Genomic DNA, 27,861 nt, shown 5'->3' with positions numbered 1-27,861 from the left:
AGGCGCACAAAATGGCGCCCCTCGCACATGGCGACGAGGGCCGCGCCCGCTGCGCAAATGGGGGTGGGCGACATGCAAGCCTTCATGGCTTACATATCAAACAAGAATGATTTAAAAGTTCCATTTAATGGTCTTGTGTCGTTTCCATCTTTAATTTGCAGTTCAATTCAAATTGTTTCAGGTTCACGAGGCATCTTCCATATGTTACACCGAAGGCATGAGAAAGGACGACTGGCGGACACATGATGTCCGGTTGGTCGCTTGCATGTGTCCGCCACTCTCTAACTTTACCATCAGCTTGATTCTCAAGTTCATGCGTTTCTCTCCAATTGTTTCCTGAATCCTGACGGAGATTGAAGAGGTGTTAGAAGGGGAGGAACACGGCTCAGCGTGGTAAGCCGAGGCACAGGGAAGCATAGTAGTGCAGAGACAAATTGTCCAAAATCTTGCTCACCGTATGGGAAGTATCGAACCTTCATGGTGATATCTGCAGCTGACTTGAGGATCTGTACGGCCTGCAACAAACCAAAGGAATTTAAACGACTGCATTGAATTACCCGTCTTGTTACCTACGCTCTACCAAGCTTCTTCCTTCCTAAGCTGTACCTTTGCATGGTCAATATCCTGGAAATCGGTGCCGTTAACGACCAAGACCTGGTCTCCTTCCTTTAAACCAACCCGCTCGGAGTCGGACCCACGGAGTACCTACAGGCACACGATTACATCACACTGTAAACTTTCATTTGTTTTCGTTTCAGTTTTAAATCAAGCTCTGCTTTCAGCCTTTACAATGGCTTCGACTTGGACACTGGACCGACAGCACGTTGTGAGTTAACATCTAACGGTGAAAGCAAACAACGGAAATTTTGGAAAGCACTCACTTGATCCGATCATTAAGGAATACTTCACATCTTGTATATAAAACTAGAGCTCCCAGGGAAGCAGAACTCAACTGAACTGACTGGACAACTTTACACACCAAGTTTGATCAAAATCCATAAATATTTGTGGACGTCAGTCTTAACGTCGTTTCGGAGTTGAAAACAATATGGCGGCCATTTTGTGACGGATCGGGTTTGAATGCAATATCAACCTACCTTGTGTGGTAAGGGTTAAACATTCTATGTTTGATCAAAATGTTAATATTTGTGGACGCTAGAGTGTTGACGTCGTTTTCATGACCAAAATCAAAATGGTCGCCTAAGTCCGCCATTTTTCAACGGATCGGGCTGAAATGTAACACCAACCTGGTCCTTGGGGAAAGGATGCTGCATGTCAAGTTTGATCAGAATCGGTTGATATTTGTGGACGCTGGAGTGTTAACGTCGAAAAGTTAACGGGCGAGAGACGACGACGAGACGGTTCAGTATGTGATGAACGTCCAGTTGAGTTAAAAACGTGATGTGAAGGAGGTTAGTGTGAATTTCCCAGCAATTCCAATGCATGGTGCAGCTGTTTCTTTACCACGCAGGTGACGCAAGAAGGTCGCCACATTAATTGCTGGAAAAAGTATACAAGTTACCTTTTCCATTCAATTGTGCTTTGTTTTTGTTTTCCAAGACAATGATGCGGAATGATGTTTCCTTGACGATCTGCAGGAATCCTGTTTTAAAACGAGTGGAGCTTCCCTTTCCGAATTTTGATTCTAAACTTCTGGAACACAAGTTCATCTCATGTAAATTACCTTGTTGCTCTCGCATTGTCGGTAAAGATCTACCTGACTCCCAACCTGATGTGGTTTCAACGAGGTGCCAGTCGACACTTCCTTGGTGCCTCAAATTCTTCAAGGGAACTTGGGATATGTACCAAAATGCAGTGCCAACCCAGACCCCCAAAACAAACAAAACATTAAAAACAATTGATGCTGTATCTCCATGGTAACTACTCTCTATTTCCTTAACCGTTTTACATCATCCCATGAATGTAAAAATGTGACCGAAATTGATCGTAGTTCAGTCAGACAGGCTGGCATAGAGGTGTCGCACGCATCTTTCAGCTGTCTAATCTGCATTTGATTCGCCACCCGACTTTCAACTGTTCGATCAGTTCTTCGCAGGCACGATGTTGCACCACACCATGCATGTTAGGCCTTGCCCTCAGAGGAACACTTTGACAGCTTTGTCAGTTTGGGAATCAAACCCACACTCAAAAGCTCAGAGGCGAGCCCACCTCATCAGAATTATTCTGTCACGCTATATTATATTAACCACAAACTGGCCATTTCTACAAATCAGTTACTTTTACTTGTATTTTACTTCACCTTGGACACGTAGATTCCAAGCTGCGATGCACGACCTCCTCTGATGTTAAATCCCAACTGCATGATCAAAAGTCATTCGCATGGAGGGAATAGAGAGAAGGAAAGGTATGAAGCAAATGTATTGCTGAACTGCATTCATGTGCTGCATTAGTGTTGCGATGCACATACTTGACCACTAGGTGGCTTGCGCAGGTGGACTGTTCGTGGGAGGAAACGGTTGAGGTCATTGTTGTAATCTGGGTGCCTCAACCTCTGGTGAGATACAGGCACGTGTAAGGATAAAAAAGTGTTGTGTTTTTTTTTTTGTATACTGAATCGAGGCATTTATTTCACAAACAAATCAACCAGACAAACAAAACATACAAAAAGAGGGAGCGGAAGACAAGATGGGGAGAGGAGGGGAAGCACACAAACACAACACCTGAGAGCAGGGAGAAGCGCGGGAGGGAGAGGGCCTGCGGGGAGGAGGCGTGGGAAGGGGGCGGGAGGGAGAGGTACAAAACACAAGGAGACCAAGCACTTCCAGGACAGAAGTTGGTATTTCAAAAAAATGTAGGATTTGGGGTGAAATTAGCGGGGGTAGAAAAGATCAAGGTTTTGGATGGGGGAAGATAAGAGATGGTGGTGAACAGCTGTTTTAAAGACCTGGAGGGTGGAGTGGGATTGAAGAGAGTGAGGGAGTTTGTTCCAGAGGCGGGAGAGAAGAGGTATGAAGGAGTGGCGGAGAGCAGAAAATTTCATTTGCCAATTGCCAATTTGCCAATTCATTTGCCAATTTACTCGATGAAACACACCAAAAAAAATTCAAGTGCTTGTTCGAATGTTCAGCCACGCCAACAATTGGGTGCTTGTTCGGTCATGCCAACAATTTAGTGCTGTTCGGTCACACCTGCAATTTGGCGCTTGTTCGGTCACACCTGCAATTTGGCGCTTGTTCGGTCACACCTGAAATTGGGCGCTAGTTCGGCCACGTCAACAATTTGTCGCTTGTTCGGTCACATCCGCAATTGGGTGCTTGTTTGGTCTCGCCAAACAATTTGTCACTTGTTCAGTCACACCTGCAATTGGGGGCTTGTTCGGTCACACCCGCAATTGGGCGCTTGTTCGGTCACACCCGCAATTGGGCGCTTGTTCGGTCACACCCGCAATTGGGCGCTTGTTCGGTCACACCCGCAATTGGGCGCTTGTTCGGTCACACCCGCAATTGGGCGCTTGTTCGGTCACACCCGCAATTGGGCGCTTGTTCGGTCACACCCGCAATTGGGCGCTTGTTCGGTCACACCCGCAATTGGGCGCTTGTTCGGTCACACCCGCAATTGAGTGGTGGGTTTATAATAATCTCCATGTGAAGTTACCTGGTACAGAATAATAAATTGTCTCCAGAGTATTTGATTCCCCTTAGATGAAATCAACATGTTGTTATCGTCTGGAGGGTGCTGACTTTGAAGCAAAGACAACACAGCAGCTGAAAGTCTTCAAAATAAATAATAAAAACAAGTAGAGCTACATTCAAAGTACACCGCCTCCATGCCAAATACATAAATAACACATCCTCCAGTGCGCCACATTGTTGATGCCTTTTGCGCCCAGCAATGCCACCGTGCAGCACATAGAACCGGTATTGCAAGGGAGCGGTGTAAAATAATTGATTGATTAATTGCGTAATTAAAATAAATAAATAATAACAGTAAAATAATGGATTTCTTAATAAATTGGCTAATAGCATATCCAAAGCACCAGTGTTTCATCCAAAAACCAACTGTTTCATCCGAATCTGTCACTTTCTGAAAATTAATGAAATGATTAAAAGAATTGATGAAACCAATACATAATTAATCGATTAATTGATTAATCAATTAAGCAAAAATACCCTTTACAGTCAAATCACTTGGTCATTGTCATGTCCAAATATCAGCTTCCTAACTCAAAAGGTGCCCGAGATGAGAAAGGAAATAAATAAGTACCAAATTAATCGATAATAATTAAGAAATTAATCAATACACAAAAATACCATTTTTGGCAAGGCACAAATGCATGCTCACTATTTCGCCTAAATTTCAGCTTCTTAGCTCAAAGGATCAACTGTTAACTGTTAAAATTAACTGTTAAAATTAACTGTTAAAATTAACTGGAAATCAACTGATTAACTTAGCTTAACCAGGTGTGTGCCCCGGTTTAGAATAGGTAGAATAGGTGTCGTAAGAGGCGACTAAAATGGTTGGCGTCAGGAAGGGCATCCGGCCATATAAACATTGCCTCAAAAAGAGAACCATGACAATTACAACTACATATGGGCAGGGTACAGCCCGAAGTACCCCGTCGGGGACCCCACTCCCTCTCGTCAAAACTCAAGGTGGGGAACCCGATCGAAGCAAGGGTGGAAATCACTCTATTTATGACGAAACGTCTGATGCCCGACGTGGAGATCGGTTTCTGAGGTTTGGGACATGGAATGTAGGGTCAATGACTGGGAGATCACCGTTTGCCCTTCACGTGACTCGTGGTGGTCCCTCTCGGCTCTCCCCCCGTTGGTATTTTTGTGCACATAAGATTGTTCACGGTTCTGTTTAAATATTATTTAAATATGTATAACCTTTCCCCTTCAGTGTTTTACTCAGTGGTATTTTACAACACGCTGTTTTTCTTCCTATTTAAAAGGCTTTTCTCAATTTCCTCTCCAACTCATTCCACCTCAAAAAAAAGAAATTCAATATCTTATACGTCTCCCTCACTACATGGTCTAAATTCACATTCATTCCATCCCTCCCCCAACATTCTGAACCGGATTGCTAACTTGAAAATCACAACAAACCCAATTTGTTTTCAATGTTCGTCTTTCATTAATCATCCACTTTCTAAACTCCCCTCTTGCCCCTCTCATCCAAATCCCTCCCCTTGCACCTACACTCCTAAACTCCCCCCTTGCCCCGCCACTCTTAAACTCCCCCCCTACCCCTCCACTCCTGAACTCCCCCCTTGCCCTTCCACTCCTGAACTCCCCCCTTGCCCTTCCCCTCCTAAACTCCCCCCTCACTCCTCCCCTTCAAAACTCCCCCCCAACCCCTCCCATTCAAATCTCCCCCCATACCATTCCTCTCCAATTCTCCCTCCTCTCCCCTCCTCCTCAAAGCTGCCTCCTCCCCACTTCGTCTCCCTTCTATCTCATACCTCCACCCCCCCCAACCTTCTTCTTTCCTCTGCCCCCCATCAAACAACCCCTCACTATGCCTCATCCCTTCACCTTCAAACCTTTCATCCTCCTCATCCTTCCCTTTCTTGGAACTCTTCTGCAATCGCTGACACACTAACAACTGCTCTCCCTACCTCCCCCTCTCATCCTTCATCTTACCCTACTCCTCCCCTCCCCTGTCCTGTACCCGATGCTCCCCCTCTCTCTTCATTAACGGTATGGACCTCAAACATCCGGGGCCTTCGCTCAAACCTGACTGATCTCTCCACACAGGTTGCTTCTGACAATCCAGACTTGATCTGCTTAACAGAGACTTTCCTCCTTCAAGATGTCTCTGATTCCTTAATATCTCTTCCTGGTTACTCCCTCCTCCGGTATGATAGACCTGAGCCTCGGCCTGGTGGTGGGGTGGCTATCTTTATCAAAAACTCTCTTCCTCACTCTCCTTGCACTGCCCTCTCTCCTCCTCACCCCCAGGAGTACCTCTGGCTACGGCTTCCTCTCCGCTCCCACCTTTTGTTCATATGTGTTCTGTACCGTCCCCCAAACAGTGATGACTCCATCTACATTTCACTGTCTGACAACATGGACCAACTTCTATCCACTCATCCCAACTCTCTCTTCCTCATATGTGGTGACTTCAATTGTCATCATGCCACCTGGTTGGGTGTGGGTTCCTCTCTCACCAGTCATGGCACCTCAGCAAAGGACTTCTGTGACTCACTGGGATTGACACAATCTGTCAATTTCCCGACCCGGATCTCAGCCAATGGAGTATCTTCTCTTCTAGACTTGGTTATGACCAACTTCCCTGCTAATGTCTGCTGCTCTTCTTCTGCTCCAATCGGTTCTTCTGATCATGTGCTTGTCAAAGTGGACATCTCTCTGGCCATTCTCAGAGAGCCTCCTCAGCGTCGACGAGTCTGGCATTTCACTCAGGCCGACTAGGACGGTCTTCAAGCAGCCATCAATCGTCTGGATTGGTCTCCCATCTCCACTGCCTCTGACATCAATTCTTCCTGGGAATTCTTCCAAAGCAAACTGAACTCTCTCATGCACAGATTTATCCCATCTCGCCTTCAGTTGTCTTACCCTTCCTCCCGTCCATGGTACACTGAATCTTGTGGTGAGGCAGTTGCCCTGAAACAACTTGCCTTTGCCTCTTGGAAGGCTAATCCAACTGAAGGAAATCTCAGTTCCTTCCACCAAGCTCGGAACAAGTGTGTGTCTACCCTCAGGAGTGCCAGGAAGCACTATCTCTCCTCACTCAAGAATGAACTCTCAAACCTGTCTCCTTCCTCCAAATCCTGGTGGCGTCTGGTCAAATCCGTTTCTGGTGTTTGTTCCCCCTCCATCCCCTCCCTTACCTCAAATGGCCACACAGTTGACATCGCACGTGACAAAGCCGAATGCCTTTAACTCTGTGTTTGCCTCAAAATCCTTAGTCCCAAACCCATCTCTCTCTGTTCCCACCTTTCCCAGTCGAACCAAACTGCTCCTGGACTCTGTGACCTTCTCTCCTGACAAGGTGGAGGAGTTTTTGTCAAACCTCGACTCTGATTCTGCAACTGGACCAGATGGCATCAGCCCACGGGTCCTAAAATCCTGCTCTGCCGCTCTATCTCACCCTCTCTCTGTTCTTTTCACCCTATCTTTTGCTCAAAGTCATCTGCCAGCATCCTGGAAATCAGCAAACATTACCGCTTTACACAAAAAAGGTGCAAAAACAGATCCTTGCAACTACAGACCAATCAGCCTGCTCCCAATTATCAGCAAAGTCATGGAATCCATCACTGCTTCGGATATGAAATCTTTCCTCTTCTCCAATGGCTTGATCTCTGATCATCAATTTGGTTTCAGACCAGGTCACTCTACTCTGGACATGCTGCTTCTGCTGTCTCAACAATGGATGGAGGTCCTCAATGCCAAACAGGAAATCAGAGCTGTCTCCCTTGACATATCACGTGCCTTCGATACGGTCTGGCACCCAGCTCTGCTCACCAAACTCTCCTCCTATGGTATCCATGGAAATCTCCATGCATGGCTTGCGGACTTCCTCTCTGGTCGTAGTCAACGTGTGGCCCTGAATGGATTTCTCTCATCTCCCCTTCCCGTTCAGGCTGGAGTTCCCCAAGGCAGTGTGCTGGGCCCTGTGCTTTTTCTGGTCTTTATCAATGATCCCTCCGACTCTCTGGAAAATCCTCTGTATCTCTTTGCTGATGACTCCACTCTCTGCCGCTCCATTCCTCTTCCCTCAGATCGGCAGTCTGCAGCCTCCTCACTCTCTGAAGACCTGGACAAAATCACAGACTGGTCAAACATGTGGAACATGTCTTTCAATCCTGACAAATCTCACACTCTTACTATGTCTCTCCGAAAAGATCGACTGGACAACCCTCCCATCTACTTTCTCAACAATCCTCTCCAAGAAGTTCTGTCGCTCAAGCTTTTGGGTCTCACCATCTGCCATGATCTTTCTTGGGAAAACCACATTTCCAAGCTGGCCTCCAAAGCCAGTCGCCGACTGGGCATCCTCCGTCGTGCGAAGTCCTTCCTAGGCACACCTGAGCTCCTCACCACATACAAGGCTTTCATCCGCAGCTCAATGGAATACTGTTCTCCCCTATGGGCTGGTGCTCCTGCCTCACACCTGGCTCGGCTTCACGCTGTTGAATCCAAAGCTTTCAGAATCATTGGAATCTCCCGCGATGAAGCTATCTCTGAGGGCCTTTCACTCACTCACCGCAGGCAGGTAGGTGGTCTTTCTGTCTTCTACCGACTCCTCTCCGGCCTTGCTCCCCCAGCTCTCTCTGTGCTCTGTCCCCCAAATATTCCTACAGGTCGCACAAGATCTGCCAGCCACCCTCTGATGGTTAAACTGCCGAAATCTCGGCTCTCTGCTCACCTTCACTCTTTCATTCCTCTTTTCTCCCGCCTCTGGAACAAACTCCCACACTCACTTCAATCACACTCCTCCCTCCAGGTCTTCAAAAGAGCTGTTCACCACCATCTCTTATCTTCCCCCATCCAAAACCTTGATCTTTTCTACCCCCACTAATTCACCCCAGATCCACCTTGTTTGAAATTCCAACTTCTTTCCTGGAAGTCTTGGCAGTGTCCATATGTTTTATACCTCTCCCACCCCCCCCCTTCCCATGCCCTCCCCCCAAAGCCCTCCCACAGTTCTCTCGATGTCTCCATGTCTCTCGGTCCCTGCTCTCAAATGTTGTGTTTGTGTCCTTCCCCCTCTCTCCCCATCTTGTCTACCGCTCCCGATGTTATTTGTTTTGTGTGTCTGTTTGTCTTTCTGTGTGATTAATGTTCGCTCGTTCACGAGCCTCGATCTTGTATACAACAAACAAAAAAAAAAAAAAAAAAAAAAAAAAGTGGTGGAAGTATTGGTCAAAAGAAGGGTGGACATATGTTGTGTGCAGGAGACGAGATGGAAGGGAAGTGGTGTGAGAATGGTGAAGGGTAGGCAGGGACAGAAATACAAGTTTGTGTGGCAAGGGTGCCCAGAAGGCATGAATGGTGTTGGTGTCCTGTTTTCTGAGGAGTTTGTAGACAGTGTGGTGAGTGTGACGAAAGTGAGTGATAGGTTGATGATGGTGAAAATGATGACTGGAAAGCTCTTGGTGAACGTCATCTCGGGATATGCCCCGCAGGTTGGTCGGAGCGATGAAGAGAAGGACAAGTTCTGGTGTGCGATAGAGAAGCTGATGGAAAACGTGAAAGATGAGGAAGTTGTTGTGGGAGGAGGAGACCTAAATGGACAGGGTGGGAAGGAGTATAGACGGTGTTGAGGGAGTCCATGGGGGTTACGGATATGGTGTGAGAAATGGAGAAGGTGAAAGGATTTTGGAGTTTGCTGATGGAGCTGATTTGTTGATTTGTAATACTCAGTTCCAGAAAGAGGATAATAAGCTTGCTACATACACGTCAGGTGGGTCGACGACAACCGTTGACTACCTGCTGGTGCGTAGGCGAGATAGGGGGCACCTCCGGGACACAAAGGTGATCCTGGGGGAGGAGGCTGTTTCACAGCACCACTTGGTTGTCTGCGACACAAGGGTGAAAGGTGCGAGGAGAGCTCGGCGGGTGAAGTAACAACCGAGAATAAAGGTGTGGAGGTTGAAAGAGGTGACAGTGAGGGAGGCATTAAAAGAGAGGCTGAGTAGGGTAGAGATGATGTGGTTGAGCTTGAAAGTGGTTGGATGTCAATGAAAGATAGTCTGTTGGGAGTCGTTGGTGAGGTATGCGGATGGACAAAAGGACTACCGAGACACTCGGAAACATGGTGGTGGGATGATTAACTTGGAAAGAGGATTGACGAGAAGAGGAAGAACTTCAAGGAGTGGCAAAAGGGTACGGGGGCAGAAAAGGCAGAGCATAAAAGTTATAAGGCAGCCATGGAGGCTGCAAAGAAAGTGGTAGCAAAGGCGCAGGAAGCATGGAGGAAAATGTTCGGAGAATGCTTGGATTCGGAAGAGGGTCAGAGAGCGGTATTCAGGATTGCAAAGCAGATAGCGAAAGAGAGGTGTGATGTGATGGGGGTGAGTTGCTTGAAGGGTGAAGTGGGACAAATCGTTGTGGACCCAGATGGAATTAAAGGAAGATGGAAGAGACATATGGAAATACTGTTGAATGTAGAGAATGAATGGGATGGCAACATAGAGAGTAACCCAGTTTTAAGACCGGCAGAGAAGATAACCTAGAAGGAAGTTGAGGAAGCAATAAAAGCAATGAAGAGTAGAAAAGCGGGAGGGCCGACGGGAGTTGTGGGAGATATGTTGAAGGCAGCGGGAAATTGGGGTGTGAAGAGAATGACAGAGATCTGCAATCTGGTGGTGAAAGAAGGCCGCATTCCAGTGGATTGGGAACTGAGTACCCTCGTCCCTCTATACAAGGGGAAAGGTGACCCTCTGGACTGTGGCTGGTATCGAGCGATAAAGTTATTGGAGCATGGAATGAAGGTATTGGAAATGGTGTTGGAGAGGAGGATAAGGAAGAAAGTGAAGATTGACGAAATGCAGTTTGGTTTTATGCCAGGAAGAGGAACGACAGACGTGCATTTTATTGTGAGGCAGTTGCAGGAGAAGTACATGGAGAAGAGGAAGAAGTTGTTTCTTGGGTTTGTTGATCTGGAGAAAGCATTCAATAGGGTTCCACGTGAAGTATTGACATGGGCATTGAGGAAGTTAGGAGTGGAGGAATGATTTATCAGAGTAGTGATGGCAATGTACAAAAGAGCACGCACAGCTGTAAGGACGAAGGACGGGAACAGTGGTGAGTTTGAGGTGAAGGTGGGAGTGCATCAGGGGTCGGTACTAAGTCCACTACTATTTGTAGCTGTGATGGATGTGCTGGCTCGGAACGTAAAGGAGGGTTTACCGTGGGAGTTGTTGTATGCAGATGATCTGGTGTTGATTGCAGAAAGTATGGATGGACTGAAGGAGAAGATGAACAAGTGGAAGGAATGTATGGAGACAAAAGGTCTGAAGGTGACCATCAGAAAAACGAAGGTGATGGCTAGTGGTAAAGCATGTGGTGAGGTGGAAAGAACTGGGAAGTGGCTGTGTGCTGTGTGCAGGAAGGGTGTCAGAGTAAATTCCATTCAATGTACAATGTGCGCTGAGTGGGTTCATCAAAAATGTAGTGGTGTGAGAGGGTCATTAACCAGTGTGGCAGCTACATTCAAATGTAAGGTGTGCACAGAGGGAGCTGCAGATGGAGGAAATGTTGAGTTGGATCTTGGAGACGGCGTGAAGCTGGAAGGTGTGAAAACATTTTGCTACCTCGGAGACATGCTGAATGGAGAAGGTGGATCAGACTCGGCAATGGTTGCTGGAGTGAGATGTGCTTGGAGGAAGTTTCGGGAACTGAGTGGCGTGCTGACGAGGAGGGGAGTGTCGTTGAAGTTGAAGGGAAAGGTGTATGCTGCACGTGTGAGAAGTGTTATGATTTATGGGAGCGAGACATGGGTAATGAACGTAGAGCAGCAACGAAGGCTGGAAAGGGTGGAAATACGAATGGTTCGGTGGATGTGCGGAGTATCGTTGAGAGAGAGGAAGACAAATGATGAATTGCGAAAGATGATGGGAATAGAGCACGCGATTGATGCTGTGAAGAGGAACAGGTTGAGATGGTTTGGTCATGTGTTGCGGAAGGATGAAAGTGACTGGTTGAGAAGAGTGATGGAAATGAATGTAGAGGGAAGTAGAGGACGGGGAAGACCGAGAAAGACTTGGCTAAAGATGGTGGAAGAAGAAATGCGGGCAAGGGGGTTAACAAGGGGAGAAGCAGAAAATATGGCAAAATGGAGAAGATTGTCATGGGGACCACAAGGCTAACCCCTACTCTTGCAAGGAAAATGGCCTTAAAATGCCTGTTGTTGTTGTTAGCTCAAAGGATGGCTGAGATATCACCTGGACAAACAAACAAGAAATATGTTGTGCATAGCACGATACTTGCGAAATCCCTAAAATAAGTTGTTGACCTACGATGACCTCAAAAATAATTGGTGGTTGAATTCATTGACCTGGTATGTAAATGCTCTTCAAATTTCAAGTCAATCAAATGAAAATTGAGGATTTTAGAAATTCGGCCAATGTTGAAGTTTTGGCCTACGTTGACCTCAAAAATAGTTGGTGGTTGGTTTCAGTAAGCTGATATGCAAGTCTTCTTAGAATTTCATGTCAATTGGATGGAAATTGAGGATTTTAGAAATTTGGCCTATGTTGACCTTTTGACCCCAAAAACAACAGGCTTCTTGCTTATGACCAACTCTACCATTTGGTGATGTTTCTTGAAGATCGGTTGAAAATTGTGACCTGTAGGCAACTGACATACAGACAAACACAGACAGAATAACGCACAAGACCAAGCAATATACTTGAAAAAAAATCTTCGCTTTTCGCAAGCAACAAGAAGACGTCAGGCAGAGTCGTCACGATAAAATCCACCCCTTTCCCCCAAAAAAAGTTGCCATGGATAAATGAAATTGTCAATTTCATCAAAATAAAAATTGGCCATCATAATCAAAGCTCGGTTCAATCGGATTAAAATTGATGATTTTTCAGATGAAAATTGATCATATTAGAAGTTTGACCTTGAGTTGACCTTTGACATCAAAAATAGTTGGTTTCCCAATTCAGAGGCACTATGCAAATGCTGTTAAATTTTCAAGTCAATCGGATGAAAATTGATGATTTTTCAGATGAAAATTGATGATTTTGGGAAGTTTGACTTTAAGTTCACCTTTGAGCTTTTGACCTTAAAAATAGTTGGTTTCCCATTTAGTGACGCAATATTCAAATGGTGTTCAATTTTCAAGTCAATTGGATGAAACGTGACAATTTTAGAAACTGACCTCCAGGTGACCTTTGACCTCACAAACACAAACAGACAGAATAACACACAAGTCCAAGCAATATACTTGAAAAATCTGATTTTCGCAAGTAACAAGAAAGAAACTGGAGTGAAAACTGAGTACTCCCTTTCAGCGCGCGTCATCCCCGGACCCCCTTTGATGCCCGGCGATGACGTCATGCAGCGCCTGGAGATGGAATGGGAAAGGAGCGGTGTACAACAAACAACCAGAGTGAAAACTGAGTACTCCCTTTCAGCGCGGGTCATCCCCGGACCCCCTTTGGTGCCCGGCGATGACGTCATGCAGCGCCTGGAGATGGAATAGGAAAGGAGCGGTGTACAACAAACAACCGGAGTGAAAACCGAGTACTCCCTTTCAGCGCGAGTCATCCCCGCACCCACTTTGGTGCCCGGCGATGACGTCATGCAGCGCCTGGAGATGGAAAAGGAAAGGACCGGTGCACAACAAACGGTGCAAATAAAACTTCTTAGCCTTTACGGAACAGCGCAGCAGTGGCAAACCTCGCGTTTTGGGATCCAGGGTGGTGGAGGCTCGTAGCGTGGAAGTTGTACTACGTAACCCTCGTAGGAGATCTCGGAAGCCGAACGACCAAGGCTGGGTTGAATGGCCATAGGAACAAATGACAAACTGAAATGGAGGGTGTGGGGGTTGAAAACGATGAAAGGTTAAAAGGTTCAAATTTGATAACGTGTTTTGGTGTTTACGGCGTGGGGATTTTGAGGAAGGTAATCATAGATGTCTGTGCAGGTGCAGTGCTGCATTTGCCTTGTAATGAACGGCAACTAAATATCAGGAAAATATTACACTCCCGAAAATAACTGAGTGAATGAAGAGGTGATCTTTGAATCCGTGAATCACTCTGACCGGTAATGTAACGACAACTCCATTGGACTCGGCAAATTTCATACGCCGGCTGCACAAATGGGGCAAATTGGTTGGGCAGGTTAACACAAATTTACCCGTGTGGGATACCTGGTGTTGGCCTAATGGTTCGGGTGGCGGGTGGGATACCTGGTGTTGGCCTAATGGTTCGGGTGGCGGGTGGGATACCTGGTGTTGGCCTAATGGTCAGGGTGGCGGGTGGGATACCTGGTGTTGGCCTAATTGTTAGGGTGGCGGGTGGGATACCTGGTGTTGGCCTAATGGTTAGGGTGGCGGGTGGGATACCTGGTGTTGGCCTAATGGTTAGGGCGGCGGGTGGGATACCTGGTGTTGGCCTCATGGTTAGGGTGGCGGGTGGGATACCTGGTGTTGGCCTAATGGTTAGGGTGGCGGGTGGGATACCTGGTGTCGGCCTAATGGTTAGGGTGGCGGGTGGGATACCTGGTGTTGGCCTAATGGTTAGGGTGGCGGGTGGGATACCTGGTGTTGGCCTAATGGTTAGGGCGGCGGGTGGGATACCTGGTGTTGGCCTCATGGTTAGGGTGGCGGGTGGGATACCTGGTGTTGGCCTAATGGTTAGGGTGGCGGGTGGGATACCTGGTGTTGGCCTAATGGTTAGGGTGGCGGGCTTGGGATCCCAAGGTCCTGAGTTAGAATCTTGTTGAATTAACGCCGGGTGGGGTCGACTCAGCCCGTCATCTTTCCGAGGTCGGCAAAATGAGTACCAGATAACTGGTTAAGGAGAGGCATTGCATCAGCGGCAGACGCGCCCACAGAAAATGATGCAACCAGCAGCTGGGTGGCTGCACACGAACCACCCACCCATGTGGGGACGAACGCAGCCATCTCTCCTCAGATCTCTCTCTCTCCCCCCCTGATGTTAACTCAGCCTGTGAATTCTTCCACACAAACCTTCTCGGTTTCGTGCACAGACCAATGCCATCTCATCTTCGTTCGTATCCTACCTTTCTTCCCGCCCATGGTACACTGAATACTGTGGTGAGGTAGTTGCTCTGAAACAGCTTGCCTTCTCTTTCTGGAAGCCTAATCCGACCAAAGGCAATCTCAGTGCATTCAAAAAAATCCACAACAAGTGTTCGTTTACTCTCAGAAGAGCCAGAAAACAACATCTGTTCAACCTCAACATGGAACTTTCAAACTCGTCTCCCTCCTCCAAAACCCAAACTCGTCTCCCTCCTCCAAAACCCAAACTCGTCTCCCTCCCACAAAACCCAAACTCGTCTCCCTCCCACAAAACCCAAACTCGTCTCCCTCCTCCAAAACCCAAACTCGTCTCCCTCCCACAAAACCCAAACTCGTCTCCCTCCTCCAAAACCCAAACTCGTCTCCCTCCCACAAAACCCAAACTCGTCTCCCTCCTCCAAAACCCAAACTCGTCTCCCTCCTCCAAAACCCAAAATCTTCTCCCTCCTCCAAAACCCAAACTCGTCTCCCTCCTCCAAAACCCAAACTCGTCTCCCTCCTCCAAAACCCAAACTCGTCTCCCTCCTCCAAAACCCAAACTCATCTCCCTCCTCCAAAACCCAAACTCGTCTCCCTCCCCCAAAACCCAAACTCGTCTCCCTCCCCCAAAACCCAAACTCGTCTCCCTCCCCCAAAACCCAAACTCGTCTCCCTCCTCCAAAACCCAAAATCTTCTCCCTCCTCCAAAACCCAAAATCTTCTCCCTCCTCCAAAACCCAAACTCGTCTCCCTCCTCCAAAACCCAAACTCGTCTCCCTCCTCCAAAACCCAAACTCGTCTCCCTCCTCCAAAATCCAAACTCGTCTCCCTCCTCCAAAACCCAAACTCGTCTCCCTCCTCCAAAATCCAAACTCGTGTCCCTCCTCCAAAACCCAAACTCGCCTCCCTCCTCAAAAACCCAAACTCGTCTCCCTCCTCCAAAACCCAAACTAGTCTCCCTCCTCCAAAACCCAAACTCGTCTCCCTCCTCCAAAACCCAAACTCGTCTCCCTCCTCCAAAATCCAAACTCGTCTCCCTCCTCCAAAACCCAAACTCATCTCCCTCCTCCAAAACCCAAACTAGTCTCCCTCCTCCAAAATCCAAACTCGTCTCCCTCCTCCAAAACCCAAACTCGTCTCCCTCCTCTAAAACCCAAACTAATCTCCCTCCTCCAAAACCCAAACTCGTCTCCCTCCTCTAAAACCCAAATTCGTCTCCCTCCTCCAAAACCCAAACTCGTCTCCCTCCTCCAAAATCCAAACTCGTCTCCCTCCTCCAAAACCCAAACTCGTCTCCCTCCTCCAAAACCCAAACTCGTCTCCCTCCTCCAAAACCCAAACTCGTCTCCCTCCTCCAAAACCCAAACTCGTCTCCCTCCTCTCAAACCCAAACTCGTCTCCCTCCTCCAAAACCCAAACTTGTCGCCCTCCCCCAAAACCCAAACTTGTCTCCCTCCTCCAAATCCCAAACTCGTCTCCCTCCTCCAAAACCTAAAATCTTCTCCCTCCTCCAAAACCCAAAATCTTCTCCCTCCTCCAAAACCCAAACTCGTCTCCCTCCTCGAAAACCCAAACTCGTCTCCCTCCTCCCAAACCCAAACTCGTCTCCCTCCTCCAAAACCCAAACTCGTCGCCCTCCTCAAAACCCAAACTCGTCTCCCTCCTCCAAAACCCAAACACGTCTCCCTCCTCCAAAACCCAAACTCTTCTCCTTCCTCCAAAACCCAAACTCGTCTCCCTCCTCAAAAACCCAAACTCGTCTCCCTCCTCCAAAACCCAAACTAGTCTCCCTCCTCCAAAACCCAAACTCGTCTCCCTCCTCTAAAACCCAAACTCGTCTCCCTCCTCCAAAACCCAAACTCGTCTCCCTCCTCCAAAACCCAAACTAGTCTCCCTCCTCCAAAACCCAAACTCGTCTCCCTCCTCCAAAACCCAAACTCGTCTCCCTCCTCTAAAACTCAAACTCGTCTCCCTCCTCCAAAACCTAAACTCGTCTCCCTCCTCCAAAACCCAAACTCGTCTCCCTCCTCCAAAACCCAAACTAGTCTCCCTCCTCCAAAACCCAAACTCGTCTCCCTCCTCCAAAACGCAAACTTGTCTCCCTCCTTCAAAACCCAAACTCGTCTCCCTCCTCTAAAACCCAAACTAATCTCCCTCCTCCAAAACCCAAATTCGTCTCCCTCCTCCAAAACCCAAATTCGTCTCCCTCCTCCAAAACCCAAACTCGTCTCCCTCCTCCAAAATCCAAACTCGTCTCCCTCCTCCAAAACCCAAACTCGTCTCCCTCCTCCAAAACCCAAACTCGTCTCCCTCCTCCAAAACCCAAACTTGCCGCCCTCCCCCAAAACCCAAACTCGTCTCCCTCCTCCAAAACCCAAACTCGTCTCCCTCCTCCAAAACCTAAAATCTTCTCCCTCCTCCAAAACCCAAAATCTTCTCCCTCCTCCAAAACCCGAACTCGTCTCCCTCCTCTCAAACCCAAACTCGTCTCCCTCCTCCAGAACCCAAACTCGTCTCCCTCCTCCAAAACCCAAACTCTTCTCCTTCCTCCAAAACCCAAACTCGTCTCCCTCCTCCAAAACCCAAACTCGTCGCCCTCCTACAAAATCCAAACTCGTCTCCCTCCTCCAAAACCCAAACTCGTCTCCCTCCTCAAAAACCCAAACTCGTCTCCCTCCTCAAAAACCCAAACTCGTCTCCCTCCTCAAAAACCCAAACTCGTCTCCCTCCTCAAAAACCCAAACTCGTCTCCCTCCTCTAAAACCCAAACTCGTCTCCCTCCTCGAAAACCCAAACTAGTCTCCCTCCTCCAAAACCCAAACTCGTCTCCCTCCTTCAAAACCCAAACTCGTCTCCCTCCTTCAAAACCCAAACTCGTCTCCCTCCTCTAAAACCCAAACTAATGTCCCTCCTCCAAAACCCAAACTCGTCTCCCTCCTCCAAAACCCAAACTCGTCCCCCTCCTCTAAAATCCAAACTAGTCTCCCTCCTCCAAAACCCAAACTCGTCTCCCTCCTCTGAAACCCGGTGGTGCCTCGTTTAGTCAGTCTCTGGAGCTCCCTTCCATCTCTTCAAATGGCACGACAGCCGACCGAATGCCTCAATTCTGTGCCCGCTTCAAAATCCGTGTCCCCAACACCTCACTCTGGGTACCCACCTGCTCCTGGTCGTACCCACCTGCTCCTGGACCCTATAATTTGCATCTGAGAAGGTTCTTTCAACCCTCGACTCTGACTCTGCTACTGGACCGCATCAGCTCACCTATCCAAAAAACCTGCTCTGCTGTTCTTGCACATCCTCTCTCTGCACTTTTCACCTTGTCGTTTGAGCGAGGTCATCTTCCACCTGCTTGAAAATCAGACATCTCTGCACAACATAAACTAGAGAGCTCATAGAACACGATGCAATGCAATGTCACTTCAATTTTAATAAAATGGTGAATTTAAAAATCGTTTAAAAAAATCCGCAAGTTTTATGATATTGACGTGGACCAGGAGCAATACCGAAACAGCACCCTTTTACAATACACCACCATGTATTTAAATTAAACTACTGCAAAACTGGGGGTTGTTGGAATTATTATGAACGTGATTTGTGTTCTACATTGTCGCGTTAATAATGACATATAAATAAAATAAAGATTGTAAAAGTCGGATAAACAAATAAATTCTGTCCAAGCACCAGGGTGCACGTTCAGTTACTAAGCAGCTAGCCAGCGCTTGCCATCAGTTACTAAGTAGCTTGCCAGCGCTTGCCATCAGTTACTAAGCAGCTAGCCAGCGCTTCCCATCAGTTACAAAGCAGCTTGCCAGCGCTTGCCATCAGTTACTAAGCAGCTTGCCAGCGCTTACCATCAGTTACTAAGCAGCTAGCCAGCGCTTGCCATCAGTTACTAAGTAGCTTGCCAGCGCTTGCCATCAGTTACTAAGCAGCTTGCCAGTGCTTGCCATCAGTTACAAAGCAGCTAGCCAGCGCTTGCCATCAGTTACTAAGTAGCTTGCCAGCGCTTGCCATCAGTTACTAAGCAGCTTGCCAGCACTTACCATCAGTTACTAAGCAGCGAGCCAGTGCTTGCCATCAGTTACGAAGCAGACAGCCAGTGCTTGCCATCAGTTACTAAGCAGACAGCCAGCGTTTGCCATCAGTTACTGAGCAGCTAGCCAGCGCTTGCCATCAGTTACTAAGCAGCTAGCCAGTGCTTGCCATCAGTTACTAAGCAGACAGCAAGTGCTTGCCATCAGTTACGAAGCAGACAGCCAGTGCTTGCCATCAGTTACTAAGCGGACAGCCAGTGCTTGCCATCAGTTACTAAGCGGACAGCCAGTGCTTGCCATCAGTTACTAAGCAGACAGCCAGTGCTTGCCATCAGTTACTAAGCAGACAACCAGTGCTTGCCATCAGTTACTAAGCAGACAGCCAGTGCTTGCCATCAGTTACTAAGCAGACAGCCAGCGCTTGCCATCAGTTACTAAGCAGACAGCCAGCGCTTGCCATCAGTTACTAAGCAGACAGCCAGCGCTTGCCATCAGTTACTAAGCAGACAGCCAGCGCTTGCCATCAGTTACTAAGCAGCTAGCCAGCGCTTGCCATCAGTTACTAAGCAGCCAGCCAGCGCTTGCCAGGCCAGATGTTCAGTTACTAAGCAGACAGCCAGCGCTTGCCATCAGTTACTAATCAGACAGCCAGCGCTTGCCATCAGTTACGAAGCAGACAGCCAGCGCTTGCCATCAGTTACTAAGCAGCTAGCCAGCACTTGCCATCAGTTACGAAGCAGCTAGCCAGTGCTTGCCATCAGTTACTAAGCAGCTAGCCAGTGCTTGCCATCAGTTACTAAGCAGCTAGCCAGCGCTTGCCATCAGTTACTAAGCAGCTAGCCAGCACTTGCCAGGCCAGATGTTCAGTTACTAAGCAGCGAGCCAGCGCTTGCCATCAGTTACGAAGCAGCTAGCCAGCGCTTGCCAAGCCAGACGTTCAGTTACTAAGCAGCTAGCCAGGCCAGATGTTGAGTTACTAAGCAGCTCGCCAGCGCTTGCCAGGCCAGCCATTCAGTTACTAAGCAGCTAGCCAGCGCTTGCCAGGCCAGCCATTCAGTTACTAAGCAGCTAGCCAGCGCTTGCCAGGCCAGATGTTCAGTTATTAAGCAGACAGCCAGCGCTTGCCATCAGTTACGAAGCAGACAGGCAGCGATTGCCATCAGTTACTAAGCAGCTAGCCAGCACTTGCCATCAGTTACGAAGCAGCTAGCCAGTGCTTGCCATCAGTTACTCAGCAGCTAGCCAGCGCTTGCCAGGCCAGATGTTCAGTTACTAAGCAGCTAGCCAGCGCTTGCCAGGCCAGATGTTCAGTTACTAAGCAGCTAGCCAGCACTTGCCATCAGTTACGAAGCAGCTAGCCAGTGCTTGCCATCAGTTACTCAGCAGCTAGCCAGCGCTTGCTAGGCCAGATGTTCAGTTACTAAGCAGCTAGCCAGCGCTTGCCAGGCCAGATGTTCAGTTACTAAGCAGCTAGCCAGCACTTGCCATCAGTTACTAAGCAGACAGCCAGTGCTTGCCATCAGTTACTAAGCAGACAGCCAGCGCTTGCCATCAGTTACTAAGCAGCTAGCCAGCGCTTGCCAAGCCAGACGTTCAGTTACTAAGCAGCTAGCCAACACTTGCCAAGCCAGACATTCAGTTACGAAGCAGCGAGCCAGCACTTGCCAAGCCAGACGTTCAGTTACTAAGCAGCTAGCCAGCGCTTGCCAAGCCAGATATTCAGTTACTAAGCAGCTAGCCAGCACTTGCCAAGCCAGACGTTCAGTTACTAAGCAGCTAGCCAGCGCTTGCCAAGCCAGATATTCAGTTACTAAGCAGCTAGCCAGCACTGCCAGGCCAGGTGTTCAGTTACTAAGCAGCTAGCCAGCACTTGCCAAGCCAGACGATCAGTTACTAAGCAGCTAGCCAGCACTTGCCAAGCCAGACGTTCAGTTACTAAGCAGCTAGCCAGCGCTTGCCAAGCCAGACGTTCAGTTACTAAGCAGCTAGCCAGCGCTTGCCAAGCCAGACATTCAGTTACTAAGCAGTGAGCCAGCACTTGCCAAGCCAGACATTCAGTTACTAAGCAGCTAGCCAGCGCTGCCAGGCCAGGTGTTCAGTTACTAAGCAGCTAGCCAGCGCTGCCAGGCCAGGTGTTCAGTTACTAAGCAGCTAGCCAGCGCTGCCAGGCCAGGTGTTCAGTTACTAAGCAGTGAGCCAGCACTTGCCAAGCCAGACGTTCAGTTACTAAGCAGCTAGCCAGCGCTGCCAGGCCAGGTGTTCAGTTACTAAGCAGCTAGCCAGCACTTGCCAAGCCAGACATTCAGTTACTAAGCAGCTAGCCAGCGCTGCCAGGCCAGGTGTTCAGTTACTAAGCAGCTAGCCAGCGCTTGCCAAGCCAGACATTCAGTTACTAAGCAGCTAGCCAGCGCTGCCAGGCCAGGTGTTCAGTTACAAAGCAGCTTGCCAGCGCTTGCCAAGCCAGACATTCAGTTACTAAGCAGCTTGCCAGCGCTTGCCAAGCCAGACATTCAGTTACTAAGCAGCTTGCCAGCGCTTGCCAAGCCAGACATTCAGTTACAAAGCAGCTTGCCAGCGCTTGCCAAGCCAGACATTCAGTTACTAAGCAGCTTGCCAACACTTGCCAAGCCAGACATTCAGTTAATAAGCAGCTAGCCAGCACTTGCAAAGCCAGACGTTGTTACTAAACAGCTAGCCAGCGCTTGCCAAGCCAGACGTTCAGTTACTAAGCAGCTTGCCTGGCAGGACATCATGCATGCAATAACAGAAGATGTGCCAGCAAGACATCATGCATGCAATAACAGAAGACGTGCCAGCAGGACATCATGTGTGCAACATCAGGAGTGTAATAAAAAAGGACGTCCTGGCGGGACATCATGTGTGCAATAACAGAAGACGTGCCAGCAGGACATCATGCGTGCAATAAAAGAAGACATGCCAGCAGGACATCATGTGTGCAACATCAGGAGTGCAATAAAAAAGGACGTCCTGGCGGGCCATCATGCGTGCAATAACAGAAGACGTGCCAGCAGGACATCATGCGTGCAATAAAAGAAGACATGCCAGCAGGACATCATGTGTGCAACATCAGGAGTGTAATAAAAAAGGATGTCCTGACAGGACATCATGTGTGCAATAACAGAAGACGTGCTGGCAGGACATCACGTGTGCAATAACAGAGGATGTGCCGGCAGTACATTACGTGTACAACAAGAGGATGTGCCGGCAGTACATCGCGTGTACAATAACATTCACAGAGGATGTGCCGGCAGTACATCGCGTGTACAAGAGGATGTGCCGGCAGTACATCGCGTGTACAATAACAGAGGATGTGCCGGCAGTACATCGCGTGTACAATAACAGAGGATGTGCCGGCAGTACATCGCGTGTACAATAACATTAACAGAGGATGTGCCGGCAGTACATCGCGTGTACAATAACAGAGGATGTGCCGGCAGTACATCGCGTGTACAATAACAGAGGATGTGCCGGCAGTACATAGCGTGTACAACAACATTAACAGAGGATGCGCCGGCAGTACATCACGTACATGTACAATGTGCAATAACATGAACAGAGGATGTGCCGGCAGTACATCGCGTGTACAATAACACTAACAGAGGATGTGCCGGCAGTACATCGCGTGTACAATAACACTAACAGAGGATGTGCCGGCAGTACTTCACGTGTACAATAACAGAGGATGTGCCGGCAGTACATCGCGTGTACAATAACATTAACAGAGGATGTGCCGGCAGTACATCGTGTGTACAATAACACTAACAGAGGATGTGCCGGCAGTACATCGCGTGTACAATAACATTAACAGAGGATGTGCCGGCAGTACATCGCGTGTACAATAACAGAGGATGTGCCGGCAGTACATCGCGTGTACAATAACAGGATGTGCCGGCAGTACATCGCGTGTGCAATAACAGGATGTGCCGGCAGTACATCGCGTGTACAATAACAGAGGATGTGCCGGCAGTACATCACGTACATGTACAATGTGCAAAAACATGTACAATAACATTAACAGAGGATGTGCCGGCAGTACATAGCGTGTACAACAACATTAACAGAGGATGTGCCGGCAGTACATCGCGTGTACAATAACACTAACAGAGGAAGTGCCGGCAGTACTTCACGTGTACAATAACAGAGGATGTGCCGGCAGTACATCGCGTGTACAATAACACCAACAGAGGATGTGCCGGCATTACATCGCGTGTACAATAACAGAGGATGTGCCGGCAGTACATCGTGTGTACAATAACACTAACAGAGGATGTGCCGGCAGTACATCGCGTGTACAATAACATTAACAGAGGATGTGCCGGCAGTACATCGCGTGTACAATAACAGAGGATGTGCCGGCAGTACATCGCGTGTACAATAACAGGATGTGCCGGCAGTACATCGCGTGTGCAATAACAGGATGTGCCGGCAGTACATCGCGTGTACAATAACAGAGGATGTGCCGGCAGTACATCACGTACATGTACAATGTGCAAAAACATGTACAATAACATTAACAGAGGATGTGCCGGCAGTACATCGCGTGTACAATAACACTAACAGAGGATGTGCCGGCAGTCCATCACGTGTACAGTAACAGAGGATGTGCCGGCAGTACATCGCGTGTACAATAACAGAGGATGTGCCGGCAGTACATAGCGTGTACAATAACACCAACAGAGGATGTGCCGGCATTACATCGCGTGTACAATAACAGAGGATGTGCCGGCAGTACATCGCGTGTACAATAACATTAACAGTGGATGTGCCGGCAGTACATCGCGTGTACAATAAGAGGATGTGCCGGCAGTACATCGCGTGTACAATAACATTAACAGAGGATGCGCCGGCAGTACATCACGTACATGTACAATGTGCAATAACATGTACAATAACATTAACAGAGGATGTGCCGGCAGTCCATCGCGTGTACAATAACATTAACAGAGGATGCGCCGGCAGTACATCACGTACATGTACAATGTGCAATAACATGTACAATAACATTAACAGAGGATGTGCCGGCAGTACATTGCGTGTACAATAACACTAACAGAGGACGTGCCGGCAGTACATCGCGTGTACAATAACACTAACAGAGGATGTGCCGGCAGTACATTGCGTGTACAATAACAGAGGATGTGCCGGCAGTACATCGCGTGTACAATAACAGAGGATGTGCCGGCAGTACATCGCGTGTACAATAACATTAACAGAGGATGTGCCGGCAGTACATCGCGTGTACAATAACATTAACAGAGGATGTGCTGGCAGTACATCGCGTGTACAATAACAGGATGTGCCGGCAGTACATCGCGTGTGCAATAACAGGATGTGCCGGCAGTACATCGCGTGTACAATAACAGAGGATGTGCCGGCAGTACATCACGTACATGTACAATGTGCAAAAACATGTACAATAACATTAACAGAGGATGTGCCGGCAGTACATAGCGTGTACAACAACATTAACAGAGGATGTGCCGGCAGTACATCGCGTGTACAATAACACTAACAGAGGAAGTGCCGGCAGTACTTCACGTGTACAATAACAGAGGATGTGCCGGCAGTACATCGCGTGTACAATAACATTAACAGAGGATGTGCCGGCAGTACATCGTGTGTACAATAACACTAACAGAGGATGTGCCGGCAGTACATCGCGTGTACAATAACATTAACAGAGGATGTGCCGGCAGTACATCGCGTGTACAATAACAGAGGATGTGCCGGCAGTACATCGCGTGTACAATAACAGGATGTGCCGGCAGTACATCGCGTGTGCAATAACAGGATGTGCCGGCAGTACATCGCGTGTACAATAACAGAGGATGTGCCGGCAGTACATCACGTACATGTACAATGTGCAAAAACATGTACAATAACATTAACAGAGGATGTGCCGGCAGTACATCGCGTGTACAACAACATTAACAGAGGATGTGCCGGCAGTACATCGCGTGTACAATAACACTAACAGAGGAAGTGCCGGCAGTACATCACGTGTACAATAACAGAGGATGTGCCGGCAGTACATAGCGTGTACAATAACACCAACAGAGGATGTGCCGGCATTACATCGCGTGTACAATAACAGAGGATGTGCCGGCAGTACATCGCGTGTACAATAACATTAACAGTGGATGTGCCGGCAGTACATCGCGTGTACAATAAGAGGATGTGCCGGCAGTACATCGCGTGTACAATAACATTAACAGAGGATGCGCCGGCAGTACATCACGTACATGTACAATGTGCAATAACATGTACAATAACATTAACAGAGGATGTGCCGGCAGTCCATCGCGTGTACAATAACATTAACAGAGGATGCGCCGGCAGTACATCACGTACATGTACAATGTGCAATAACATGTACAATAACATTAACAGAGGATGTGCCGGCAGTACATTGCGTGTACAATAACACTAACAGAGGACGTGCCGGCAGTACATCGCGTGTACAATAACACTAACAGAGGATGTGCCGGCAGTACATTGCGTGTACAATAACAGAGGATGTGCCGGCAGTACATCGCGTGTACAATAACAGAGGATGTGCCGGCAGTACATCGCGTGTACAATAACATTAACAGAGGATGTGCCGGCAGTACATCGCGTGTACAATAACATTAACAGAGGATGTGCTGGCAGTACACCGCGTGTACAATAACAGAGGATGTGCCGGCAGTACACCGCGTGTACAATAACAGAGGATGTGCCAGCAGTACATCGCGTGTACAATAACAGAGGATGTGCCGGCAGTACATCGCGTGTACAATAACATTAACAGCGGATGCGCCGGCAGCACATCGCGTGTACAATAACAGAGGATGTGCCGGCAGTACATCGCGTGTACAATAACACCAACAGAGGATGTGCCGGCAGTACATCGCGTGTACAATAACACCAACAGAGGATGTGCCGGCAGTACATCACGTGTACAATAACAGAGGATGTGCCGGCATTACATCGCGTGTACAATAACAGAGGATGTGCCGGCAGTACATCGCGTGTACAATAACATTAACAGAGGATGTGCCGGCAGTACACCGCGTGTACAATAACAGATGATGTGCCGGCAGTACATCGCGTGTACAATAACATTAACAGAGGATGTGCCGGCAGTACATCGCGTGTACAATAACAGAGGATGCGCCGGCAGTACACCAAGAGGATGTGCCGGCAGTACATCGCATGTACAATAACAGAGGATGCGCCGGCAGTACACCGCATGTACAATAACAGAGGATGTGCCAGCAGTACACCGCGTGTGCAATAAGAGGATGTGCCGGCAGTACACCGCGTCTACAATAAGAGAGGATGTGCCGGCAGTACGTCGCGTGTACAATAACAGAGGATGTGCCGGCAGTACACCGCGTCTACAATAAGAGAGGATGTGCCGGCAGTACATCGCGTGTACAATAACAGAGGATGTGCCGGCAGTACATCGCGTGTACAATAACAGAGGATGTGCCGGCAGTACATTGCGTGTACAATAACAGAGGATGTGCCGGCAGTACATCGCGTGTACAATAACAGAGGATGTGCCGGCAGTACATCGCGTGTACAATAACAGAGGATGTGCCGGCAGTACATCGCGTGTACAATAACAGAGGATGTGCCGGCAGTACATCGCGTGTACAATAACAGAGGATGTGCCGGCAGTACATCGCGTGTACAATAACAGAGGATGTGCCGGCAGTACATCGCGTGTACAATAACAGAGGATGTGCCGGCAGTACATCGCGTGTACAATAACAGAGGATGTGCCGGCAGTACATCGCGTGTACAATAACAGAGGATGTGCCGGCAGTACATCGCGTGTACAATAACAGAGGATGTGCCGGCAGTACATCGCGTGTACAATAACAGAGGATGTGCCGGCAGTACATCGCGTGTACAATAACAGAGGATGTGCCGGCAGTACATCGCGTGTACAATAACAGAGGATGTGCCGGCAGTACATCGCGTGTACAATAACAGAGGATGTGCCGGCAGTACATCGCGTGTACAATAACAGAGGATGTGCCGGCAGTACATCGCGTGTACAATAACAGAGGATGTGCCGGCAGTACACCGCGTGTACAATAACAGAGGATGTGCCGGCAGTACACCGCGTGTACAATAACAGAGGATGTGCCGGCAGTACACCGCGTGTACAATAACAGAGGATGTGCCGGCAGTACACCGCGTGTACAATAACAGAGGATGTGCCGGCAGTACATCGCGTGTACAATAACAGAGGATGTGCCGGCAATACATCGCGTGTACAATAACAGAGGATGTGCCGGCAGTACATCGCGTGTACAATAACAGACGTTAATTATTGAAATATCGCCGCGGAAGGAAAACTGTGAAACCTTCTGGAACTATTTGTGAAACCTTTCCGGCAATCGGCGTTCTCTCGTCCTCACCTCGTTCTCTCTCTCTCTCTCGTTATTCCGGGAAAAACGGAATAAGAACAGATGAACAATTCTCCACAGCGACGTGAAAAAAAAAAAAATCGTGTGAAACGTCACATCCGAATATCCGCCCTGTCGTTCTTCTTCTTCTTCGTGTAGAATTGGGTGCCATTTTCAGAGCCGTGAGGCTCTATATACGCCACTTGAACACACCTGATTGCGGTGAATGAACTAACGAGGGGTTCATTTGTACGATCATCCATTATGGCCCTTCGGGGTTTTTTATGTGTGTGTTAGGATTGATTGTGTACTTCAGATTTCAGGCTAAGGTGCATGTTTATGGTCTTGTTGGCCTGGGTGCTTTGGCCAAGGGGTTGGAGTACACGTCCCCAGGTGTTTTTAAATGTTTTGATTTTTAAGTTTTTACATTTTAATGTTTAAATGTCAAAAACAATGTTTGTCTGTTCGTATGCAGGTATTTTTGACGTCCCTCACGAACGTACACCAATCAGAGCTCAGGATCTGGTGACATGGTAGGGGTGATGTGACGTCATTACGGTATACGTACGACGGCAGACGTCCTCAATTTTTCTAAAATCCTCAATTTTCATCCCATTGCCTTGAAATTTGAATAGGATTTACATATCGGCAAACTGAATTAAACCACCAACTATTTTGGAGATCAGCAAAGGCCAAAAGGTAAACATAGGCCAATGGTC

At 48.3% G+C, this 27,861-nt stretch overlaps 1 protein-coding gene across 1 annotated transcript; it reads right to left on the bottom strand.

The window, feature by feature from the left end:
• Positions 1 to 133: 133 nt before the first annotated feature.
• On the bottom strand, positions 134 to 27,284 carry LOC137439975 (PDZ domain-containing protein 11). Its single transcript, XM_068136300.2, has 7 exons — positions 27,155 to 27,284; positions 13,341 to 13,467; positions 2,429 to 2,512; positions 2,261 to 2,317; positions 607 to 705; positions 455 to 515; positions 134 to 343 (listed from the first exon to the last, which is right to left on the bottom strand). Exons 2-7 carry the CDS (start codon positions 13,449 to 13,451, stop codon positions 312 to 314), a joined length of 444 nt encoding a protein of 147 aa, XP_067992401.1. The 5' UTR covers positions 13,452 to 13,467; positions 27,155 to 27,284; the 3' UTR covers positions 134 to 311.
• Positions 27,285 to 27,861: the final 577 nt, after the last annotated feature.

The sequence above is a fragment of the Myxine glutinosa genome, chromosome 14, assembly GCF_964187855.1.
Source record: "Myxine glutinosa chromosome 14, kmMyxGlut1.1, whole genome shotgun sequence".
In the NCBI taxonomy this organism is placed as follows: Eukaryota; Metazoa; Chordata; class Myxini; order Myxiniformes; family Myxinidae; genus Myxine; species Myxine glutinosa.
Note: the sequence above shows the minus strand (reverse complement) of the source record. Positions and strands in the feature narration are given on the sequence as shown.

What these genes read in the sequence shown, in the direction of transcription:
- LOC137439975 (XM_068136300.2), bottom strand. Translation starts at nt 13,451, where the DNA reads ATGGCCATTCAACCCAGCCTTGGTCGTTCGGCTTCCGAGATCTCCTAC. An exon ending in CCTGGATCCCAAAACGCGAG is followed by an intron (nt 2,513 to 13,340) that starts GTTTGCCACTGC and finishes GTATCTCACCAG; the next exon opens with AGGTTGAGGCACCCAGATTA. An exon ending in GCAAGCCACCTAGTGGTCAA is followed by an intron (nt 2,318 to 2,428) that starts GTATGTGCATCG and finishes TTGATCATGCAG; the next exon opens with TTGGGATTTAACATCAGAGG.